The following is a 9,591-nucleotide window of genomic DNA, read 5'->3' as shown; positions in this document are numbered from 1 at the left end:
TCTTCGGGGTGGTGAGGCGGTGGCTACTTCCAGAAGTCAGAATAAAGTCTGCCCCGCCATTTCCTCGCTCCGGTGGTGCGTCTACCGCCGACGAAGGGCGCGTGGAGTTGTGTGTCCGACGGATCTCCTAAGATCTGGTCGGTTTTCATGTTCGATGGTGTGGTGGGTCAGTCTCTTTTAATCTATGGTTGTCATCATTGGCGACGGTTGATGCTCTGGTGCGCTGGTCATTTGGGGCCTTAGCACGACTACTTCATGTTTGTCTACTACAACAAGCTCTCCTACGACAAGCTTTGTCTCACTCCGGTGATGGAGGGGCGAGGACGGCGGCGCGCCTTCGACCCGCGTTACTGTGTATAGTTGTCGCTAGGTGGTCCAATGACCTATTTGTAATTTTTATTACTTTTGGATCTCTTTGTACTATTGTTGATGATTATTAATAGATCAGTTCGTAGGAAAAATAATATGAATCGGAAGGGGTAAAATATTCATGCATTGATCGGGTTTCTCATCCCTCCCACACCAGCCATAGGAGAGGGAACTGAGGGATGGAGGCGGAGGTAGAACGGTCAACCGTTCCTCGTTCCCTGAAACAAGGGAGAATCGCGCTGGTCACTAGGGGCGTGTTTGGTTGCATGGGCCTGATTTGTGGCTCATTAGCGCAGCGGTGCAAGCACACTTGTGCGTCCAGAACGAGCCACGGGCTGAAATTGGTCTGTTGTTTGGTAGGTCGAGTTGCATCGGCTGGGCCAAAAAGGACTTTATGTTTGTTTGCCTGCAGCCAAGCCCAAATCTCGATGGAGATGATATTAGGCCTGTTTGGTACCATCCAGGCATGTCTAAGGTTACCTCTTCTCTACGACGGGAAGCCTTACCATGCTCTCACCTTCCATCACACAAAAATCACAGTTCATGATAGTTCCAAACTTACGAAGCATAGCAGTTCACGAAATCATCCCTAGCTACTACGAATGGTAGTTCATAACACGATGCTCCCTAGGTACTACGAAATGCAGTTTATCATAACGGCGTCGTTCAACATACGGGGATCGAAAAGGGGTTCGAGAAACAGGGGATCATAGGGGGTTATTCTTCTTCTTCACATCTTCTACTTCACTTCTTCTTCACTTCGTCTTCACTTCTTCACTTCTCAGATGGTGGTGTTGCCTCTGGCTTCCCACATTGCGTCTGCCCACTCTTGCCTCTTCACCTTCCAGGCATCATTGTCGCCTGCGTCCACGCCATGGCCAATCTCTACTTCATCAAAAGTGACAACCCTTCGAAGAACTCATCCTCTCCCCAACCTAGGATCTAGTTATGAAGAATGCAGCAAGTAAGGACCATCTTTACCTGAGTGTCAAACATGTGGAACGGTTTTTGGTCAAGGACCTTGAACCTGTTCTTCAATGCAGCAAAGGCCCTCTCAATGGTGACTCTAAGGTTTGAGTGTCTGGGATTGAACAACTCTCTCGCATTCAGAGGTCGGTGCTTCGTAGAGAACTCGTTGAGGTGGTACCTTGTTTTTCTGAAGGGAGGTAGAATTCCATGTCGGCATGCATATCCAGCATCTCCAATGTAGAACTTACCGTTTGGGATTTGCAACCCATCAGGCCTTGGCAAGCTGTCGGCTAGGATGCTGGCATCATGAGCTGAACCCTCCCACCCAGCAAGAACGTAGGTGAACCTCATGTCGAAATCCGCAGCTGCTAGCACGTTCTGGCTGGTGTAGTACTTCCTCCCGCGGAATGCTGCTGATATTGATCTCGATACCTTTGCAATGACATGAGTATCATCAATAGCCCCAATGCAATCCTGTAAAAAAAATTAGCATACAGTCATGTTTCTGACAGTACCACACATCTGATAGGTAGAAGGCATATGCTTTTGTACTCACCCTGAAATAGGGGAACCACCTGTAGCTGTTCTTGATCTTGGTTGGTGTGTTCATTGATGTTGGTTTGATCATTTCACCTCTGAGCTCCCCAGTTGCGTACAACACCTGCTAGAAGTACTGAGAGATGGTCTCCGTGGATCGCCTGAATGTGTTATGGATTACTCTGAACCTTTGGTTATGACCGACGACATGAAGAAACATTGCGACTTGTTCTTCCACAGTTGTGTGGATGCTATCGGTCAGCAGTCCTCTACCCATGAACGTTTTCACAAGTGCATAGAAAGGGGCTCTTCTCATCCGTAGCATCTGGATAGCCTCTACGTTGTTGCAGTTGTAGGTGTCGTTTAGGTTGGCAATCCTCTCTTAATCTCGTTGTAACATAAGACCGTAAGTCACACGAGAAAAAGCAGCATGCCTAATTTCTCTCTTGTGCACCATCAGGATCCATGTTTGTATGCAAACGATGAGTGTTGCGGCGTGATGCACAAGCTGGAGCTGGTCGCTCTACTCAAACAAGATCTATGCATTACGAACGGTCTTATTGAACCCAACTAGTTCTACCAACATGAATCTAACAATACAGTAAAGCAGAGGAGTTTTCCCTTACCTCCGTCATGGAGGACGAAGGACACGACCGAAAGCTGTTGCAGATGTGCGCAGGATCCGCCGCGGCTGGAGAAGAGGACCCTGGTCCGGCGCCAGAGACCGAAGGGAGATGCGCGCTGGCAGATCTGGGTCGCCACCGCCGGTGCGAAAATTGGGGAAGGCAAAATTTGGAAGGAGGCTAATGGAGAGGGTAACCGAAGAGGGAGCCTTCGCCCGCCATGCCGAGGCGGAGCTCGCGCGAACGGCGTTGTCGGTTTTCGTCTCGCCAGGGTTGGCCCTGGAGAACAACCAGGCATTCCTCGGGGGCCTATCCCAGTGGTGCTTTAAAACCCGTATTAAGCAAGAACGCGAGTAAGCCCAGGAACCAAACGACCGGAAAAAAATTGGGCCGATGCGAGCCAAGGGACACCCAGGCAACCAAACACGCCCTACAACATTTATACAAAAGCTGCCATCAGAAAATTAACGTCGCTAACACTACGTATGTGACATATGCACATATGAATATGTCACTGTCTGGTTTACCTGAGAGTCATGACTACACAAACATGCCCAAGAACGACAGAAAATATTTATTAGTCAAACCTTGAGTAATAATAGCACAGAACGTGAAGTTCTGTGATGGAGCAACAATCTCATCTCCACAACAGTTGTGCTTTGACAGTATTCAAAAGATATCTTTCACTGTATCCAAGTACATACTTGAGTACAGCGTTGGTGTTTTATCCATACATAACACGGCAAGACACAGTCATGATGATTGTTCTTGTGCAGATAATAGGCCTTCAACTTCACAGTAGCCAAAACTGCCAGCACCATAAAAATGGGAAAAAATATAACACACAGCGAAATTCCTCGTGTGCAAAAGAAATAATGTTTTTGCCTAGCAGAATCTGAAGCCACTCACATTGGCTAGAGAACAACAGTAAATTTTTGAAATTACAGGTCTATCTGCTGTGGAAAGCTAGCTTGTCATCCTGGGGTGTCTAGCTCTTCTAACTAGGCCTGCGCTCCTCCTCGTTACTAGTACATGAAACCCAATCTATCCTATGCTCCCTTGACTTTACGTGACGGAGGTCGTCTGAATATGTTAATGAGATCATCGAGGCCCTGGTCAAGAGAAAAAATTGATCTCAGTTATATAGGAAAAGAAAGCTTCAGATTATGTTCAGAGAAATGAATCGAACCATACCCGTGTAGTGATTACAAGGAAACTGAAGAGAACGATTAGATAAGAACCAAGCACCAGAAGGAACAACAGATCAAAAGTAACACTTGCAACCTGTATATTGAAGAACCAGAGACTGAATGAGGTAACTTCAACAGTGACATTTCTCAAAAGCAACTTATAAAGTGAGATAAAACATAAAATCTGAAGCAAGTGATTAACCCTTACCTGATATACATTTAAAGTTGATTTTGTTGCATCGTAGAAAGTGAACATGCCATCAAGGACATCATTTTGAACATGCACATCAGCAGTATGCTCCGATAGTTCCTGCACCAAAACATGGTGTCATGGTTCCATTAAAACTGTGAACAAGGTGAACTAGATGGAAGCAGGTATGCAACCTTTTTAAGTGCTGCAATAAAGGGATCATTCTTCTGAAGAAAAGGTGCAACTCGTGGTGTCCGTGAAAACAGATCCAGCCAGGATCGGATGTAGTGAGGACTGATAGCTAAGCTGCTGTCCTCAGCGAAAACATCAATGTTCCTTCCTCTCAATCCATAGATGTGTCTCTGCAGAGAGGTACTATTAGTATATTAGACTTCATAATGTAAGAAGTACTGGTTCAGAAAGAGCAAGATGCAACAAGTAACTTTAGTTCTTCCAATCACTCATCATGGCAGCATTTTGTATAGCTAATGATTTTTTTTTTTTTTTTGCATCCCATTCAAACTGCTACCTAAATAATATGAAACCAGTGTAACATGGATGAATAGCAGAATCTCCTAAAGTGGCATCTCTAGTTCTCTACTCAGTTAGACAATTGAGTGTAACTGATGCACCAATATAATTACATGAACTTCTCTGTCAGCATATTTCACAACGCTACACCTAAAAAGAGAAGCTTCATGGTAAGTGAAAAATCAGTGGAACAGTTATATCATACATACTAACTACTGATGTCAATATTTGAACCAAATTTGTAACCAAGCTAAAAAAAAAAATTGGTCCGTACTTATACCTTTTCCTAGACAAATAAATATTAAATGAATATTTGTTGAAGCACTGACAATACATGTATAACGGATGTGGCCACTTGCCAGCTTTGGAGATTCTTATATGCAACAAGCAAATTAAACGAAACATCAACACATCTAACTCTGAAAAAAACGAGACCCATGGGCACTAGCACCCAGGGCATATTCTTATAGAAGAAGCTAAATGAGCCACAATTCCGCGTTCGAGGAGATTTGAACCCGGGTTGCGGGGCAGCCACCAACTCGAGCTAACCATCTGACCCTCTGGTCATTCTCACACACATCTAACTCTGAAGAAGCCATTACTTCATCAACATTATCTAACTAGTGTATAAAACAGTAATTATAATTTCCAGCGTAGATGATGAGCTTACCGCGAGACTCTCAGAAACTAATCTGACAGTCCTCATTACTGACTCAACATCAGCTGATTCTCTGTGACAACAAAACAACAAGTAAAACATTAAAATCTAGGACGGTAAAAGGAGAATTAGGATGCATGAGAAGTAACTTGCCTAGTGTCAGCCAGACCACCAGTGCTTTCTAAAAATTCAGGAGGGGTAGACAATTCTGAAAGAGTTAGTGCAGTCACTCTAAACCTCGAGAATTGCTCGTGTTCCCATGCTACCTGTAAGATTAGCATGCCATTTCAGCAATAAATATATGAAATACCATCATGCTCGCGATTGATTATCTGAAATACTGATGGATACAAAACTATCCTTCGAAAAGCAAGAACATACTCTAGAGTTTGACACATTAATCTTCTTGTGCTTGATGCCAACTGAAATGCCCATTTCCTTGGAGACATCTGAAAAATCCTGAAAGCAAACAAATTCGGAGTTGTAAATGAAATTTGCAGACAGCTGAGGTTATGGACCAAAAAGCTGGGAACAGGCATCATACCTCAAAGATTTGCTTGATGTAAGGATTCTCTGGAGGCTTCGATACATGCATCCAGAGATCACTGCTCCAAGAACCAACACTATTCAAGCAAATTGCATAGTCGATGCTCTCGCGCACACGCTGATCAAAACTTCTAAGCCACTGTAACCAAATTTTAAAAACATGGGAGCTCTGTTAGTTGAGTAATTGACGGAGAATATGCAAAAGATTTTCATCATGGCACAAGATGAGCACTAACCTTGCTAGTCCCATTGTAATTGTAGGGTCCACCAGATGTTAAGCCAAAGAGAAGATTAAACTTGCCTCTGGTCTTAGGATTTGAATAGAGGCGTGAAAAAATTCGTGAAATTTCCAGGAGAGCCACTGCTCCACTTCCATTGCTGTCGCTTCCCACGGAAAGCGCCTGAGAAAATATGTATTATAAAAAATATATAAAAGAATATCAAAGAAGATTCTCAAAACATTTTTTGGGTGACATACAGGTGCAGCACCAAAAGTATCATAGTTTGCAACTATGGCAATAGTTGGAAGCTGTTCAGCATCACCCTCTCCTTTCAATCCAGGTAACCATCCCTGCAACTCAAAGATACTCAACTCAGGCAGGTTGACATCTCATGAAACAGCATGACACACACTACTAATTTGCTAAATCATATATCAGGTGTAACAATCACTTCCAGCATATAGCAGCCAATCGTAGTGGTGTATATTGTTTCACAAGGAGGATTATAAATAGATTCTGAAGTAGATAGTAAATTTCATATACAGTTTACCTGGATATTTGAAATTGTTGGAGATGCCACCTTTTTAGGTTCTGCCGATGGTACTATAAGCTTGTATCTACAAGTCACATGAAGAAAATGAAGACCATGCAGGAGGTAGACAATTTAAGTCAACTGTTACAATGCTTATGGTGCAAAATGCTGGAAACTCGAGAGTGATCAGTTTCTATTTCAAGTATTACCCTCCTGTCGATGCAGAGGCCGGCTGGCCAGAAGAGGCAATTTTACGGATATCTGCCAATAGGTCATCCATATTGTCGTCATGGAAAGCGAAATACACTGGAAACTGCATGGAGTAATGCACATGATTTAGGGAAAGTATTATATCAAATTACAAAAGTGAATCGCTGAACAAAGAGGGTGGCAGGACATATTTCGACTGGAACAAATAGCAGGAGCAAATCTGAAAGAATAATCAGGAAACATTGTATAATATAAATGAGACCAAAGCTTCTGATGATGTACCAGTAGCAATTTAAAGGGTTCATGTTTCAGAACAAAGGAGAAGTTTGGTTAACAGCTAAGAGTATACTACTCAAGAATTCAAATGCAATACATTTATGTTGAGCGATGTAGCTAATTGCCAAATAGATTGCAGAAGCTGAATGCACATTTATTGTGTTAAAGCCGACTGTTTGCACTTTGAAGTGCTATTTCTGTGGAGCTATGTGATATAACAAACTAGCTATTGTAACGGAGCATACACAAATTTCAAGCAAAGGTAGAGACATAGACGGTGAGAAATTCACGACTTACTGGGACTTCTGCATGCACCAGCAGTTTTTCCAGCTCAGCCAGCACGCTCTTTGGTTGCCCCTTGTCATCGCCGTTTACGTCACCATTCTTAGCGCCGAGGTTTGTCGGGAGCAGAATGAGCAACCCTCCAAGATGCTTTTTCTCCGCCAGGTACTCTGAGAAGTAGGTAATGAAAACGACAGTCCGTCAGCAGTACAGACAGAAACTATTAATTCAAGCAATTTCCACGTGGCAAACAATTAATACCGCATGCCGACAATTGAAAAACCATGCTATTTTTTCAGGTGGCTAATAATGAGCATGACGGAACACCATTGTTGACTCGTGCCTGTTGTTGTTTAGATGTCACGATTCGACAATTGTAATGCCGCACGAGTGGGTGCGTAAGATTTGGCAAGAGTAAGTAACAAGCAAGCCAGGTGATATAACTTGAGGCATACTACTTGAAGACGATCCGACGATTGTGATGGCGCACGAGTGAGCGCATAAAATTTGGCAAGAGTAAGTAGCAAGCAAGGCAGATTGATAGTAATTTAAGGCATACTTGAAGCCTAAGCATAGAGCTCATCCTGGATATCGTCTGGTTGCTGTAACTAAACAAGCAGAATGTAGCAGCACGGTACTAACCAAAATGCGCCAATACAGACGGGCATCTTACGTACGAAATCGGAAAGGACATCGGCAACACTTAGTACGCATCTCGATCCAGCAGGTAGGTATCCAGGCAATGCGAAGCGGCGGCGCGTAGATCGAGCGCAATTCTAGCTAGAGCAGGGAAGAGCTCGTCCGCTACAGCGTTGCTGGTACGACGAGGGGTCGGGGAGTAGGGGTGGGTACCTCGGAGGAAGGAGAGCGGGAGGTCGAGCAGCGGCGCGACGAGCGCGGAGCGGGAGAGGTCGGCGGCGGCGGGGAGCGGGAGCGCGGCGGCGTGGTGGTTGAGCGCGGCGGCGCGCGAGCCGAGCGGGGCGCCGGCGAGGTCGTACTGGATGAGGCGGTAGACGCCGACGGCGGCGGCGGCGTCGCCGAGCTCGACGCAGGCGAGGAGGAGGAGCAGGACGGCGAGCGCGGAGGAGACGGAGGCGAGCACCTCGCCGGAGGGAGGCATGGCCGGCGGCCGGCGGCGGTGGGGTTCTGGGGCGGAGATGCAGATGCAGCCCGCTGCCGCTGCTGCGTGCGTGCTGCCGATCTGATTGGTGTCAGGCAGACTCGTCAATCAAACCAAGTCCTCTTCGAGACCTCAACTCTCGAGTCTCGACTGCTAGCAGAGGTGGCGGCGTGGGCTGCCTTGGTATTTTGTTTCGCTTTTGGGGGTCGGATGCATAAAACTTACCATGTGCGATCTAATCGTGGATTTTCACTGTATTGATGACATTTTGCATACAACATGTGCAGGTTGCCATAGTTTTTTCTGAAACCGGTTGCCATAGTTGTCATGCGGTGCTTCAACTAATTATTATGGCCGATCTCACGGAACCATATCATGGAGTAACTTAATTTGTAATGTTATTGTTATACTCCCTAATCATGGATGTATCTATATATTAAATCGCGCCTACATATATTTAAAATTAGTTAAAGTTAAGATATCTTTTGTTGGATGTAGAGGGTAGTATCATTTTTTACGCTGATGAAGAGGTATATATTTGTGAGGCCAAATCCAAACGGGATGATCAAGTTCTAAATTCTACGAAAGCGCTAGAAGTCCATTGCGACATAAAGCACATTGTCTATGGCGTGCGTAAGAGTCGGTGAGGTGTCTATCAACTCGTTGGCTTCCTCGTTATCACCACTATTCTATTTTTAGGCATGATATATTCTAATCCAAGCGGAGCTATGGGTATTATCTGACTCGAAGCGAACGTGGGAAATTTGTGCCTAACAATTCACGGTGAGTCGGTGACCCAAGCGTACATCCACAACCAAACAAAGCACATACAAACATGATGCCATTAAATTCATATTATTAATTTTGCAAGATTATAACATATCTTGGCCCAAATGCTTTTCTAGTTGCAACATTGTTGGTATGCATAACTAAATTTTGTAATGCAATATATACCTTCTTTTCCAGGAACCTTTTTTTTTAGATATTTGAATGGCCGATCTCGCATAATTCACAATATTTTTGTAATTCACAATAATGCACCGTATTTTTGGATTCGTATGGGAGGTGATGGATTGGAGGCACGCGAGGCGGCAGCAAAGACATCGATGATGGAGATGAGGGGGAGAAGACAAATGCCACAATTTGATCAAAGAGCAGGAAGGATGAATTTGATGGCCGTTCGAATCATGAATCCTTATGCGGAGAGATAGTAGCATCTTAGAGTAATGGAGGCGTGTTCTATGGTTTGCCGTTGTGGAGATCCAGCACTCTTGTAATCGAAGAAAGAGGCCTTTCGCCTCCCAAGATATCTATGTGTTTATATCGCGATGGTGTGT

General features: G+C 44.6%; 2 protein-coding genes across 2 annotated transcripts; both read right to left on the bottom strand.

Moving 5' to 3' along the window:
- Positions 1-1,311: 1,311 nt before the first annotated feature.
- LOC127315395 (protein ALP1-like) lies at positions 1,312-1,948 on the bottom strand. Its single transcript, XM_051345887.1, has 2 exons — positions 1,895-1,948; positions 1,312-1,812 (listed from the first exon to the last, which is right to left on the bottom strand). The coding sequence occupies exons 1-2, from the start codon at positions 1,946-1,948 to the stop codon at positions 1,312-1,314; spliced, it is 555 nt and encodes a 184-aa protein (XP_051201847.1).
- A 1,208-nt stretch (positions 1,949-3,156) lies between these two features.
- LOC127313592 (uncharacterized) lies at positions 3,157-8,378 on the bottom strand. Its single transcript, XM_051344081.2, has 14 exons — positions 7,987-8,378; positions 7,150-7,304; positions 6,576-6,679; positions 6,385-6,451; positions 6,092-6,184; positions 5,850-6,014; positions 5,612-5,752; positions 5,449-5,526; positions 5,221-5,333; positions 5,080-5,140; positions 4,073-4,240; positions 3,897-3,998; positions 3,693-3,782; positions 3,157-3,610 (listed from the first exon to the last, which is right to left on the bottom strand). Exons 1-14 carry the CDS (start codon positions 8,252-8,254, stop codon positions 3,548-3,550), a joined length of 1,668 nt encoding a protein of 555 aa, XP_051200041.1. The 5' UTR covers positions 8,255-8,378; the 3' UTR covers positions 3,157-3,547.
- Positions 8,379-9,591: the final 1,213 nt, after the last annotated feature.

Source organism: Lolium perenne, chromosome 7, assembly GCF_019359855.2.
Source record: "Lolium perenne isolate Kyuss_39 chromosome 7, Kyuss_2.0, whole genome shotgun sequence".
NCBI lineage: Eukaryota > Viridiplantae > Streptophyta > Magnoliopsida > Poales > Poaceae > Lolium > Lolium perenne.
The sequence above is the reverse complement of the archived record's forward strand: the minus strand, read 5'-3'. Positions and strand labels throughout refer to the sequence as shown.

Excerpts from the sequence above, each read along its gene's own strand:
- LOC127315395 (XM_051345887.1), bottom strand. The coding sequence starts at position 1,948 with ATGAACACACCAACCAAGATCAAGAACAGCTACAGGTGGTTCCCCTAT. Across the intron at positions 1,813-1,894 it reads GGTGGTTCCCCTATTTCAGG|GATTGCATTGGGGCTATTGA; the intron begins GTGAGTACAAAA and ends TTTTTTTTACAG.
- LOC127313592 (XM_051344081.2), bottom strand. The coding sequence starts at position 8,254 with ATGCCTCCCTCCGGCGAGGTGCTCGCCTCCGTCTCCTCCGCGCTCGCC. Across the intron at positions 6,185-6,384 it reads CAACAATTTCAAATATCCAG|GGATGGTTACCTGGATTGAA; the intron begins GTAAACTGTATA and ends TTTGAGTTGCAG. Across the intron at positions 5,527-5,611 it reads ACATCAAGCAAATCTTTGAG|GATTTTTCAGATGTCTCCAA; the intron begins GTATGATGCCTG and ends GTTTGCTTTCAG.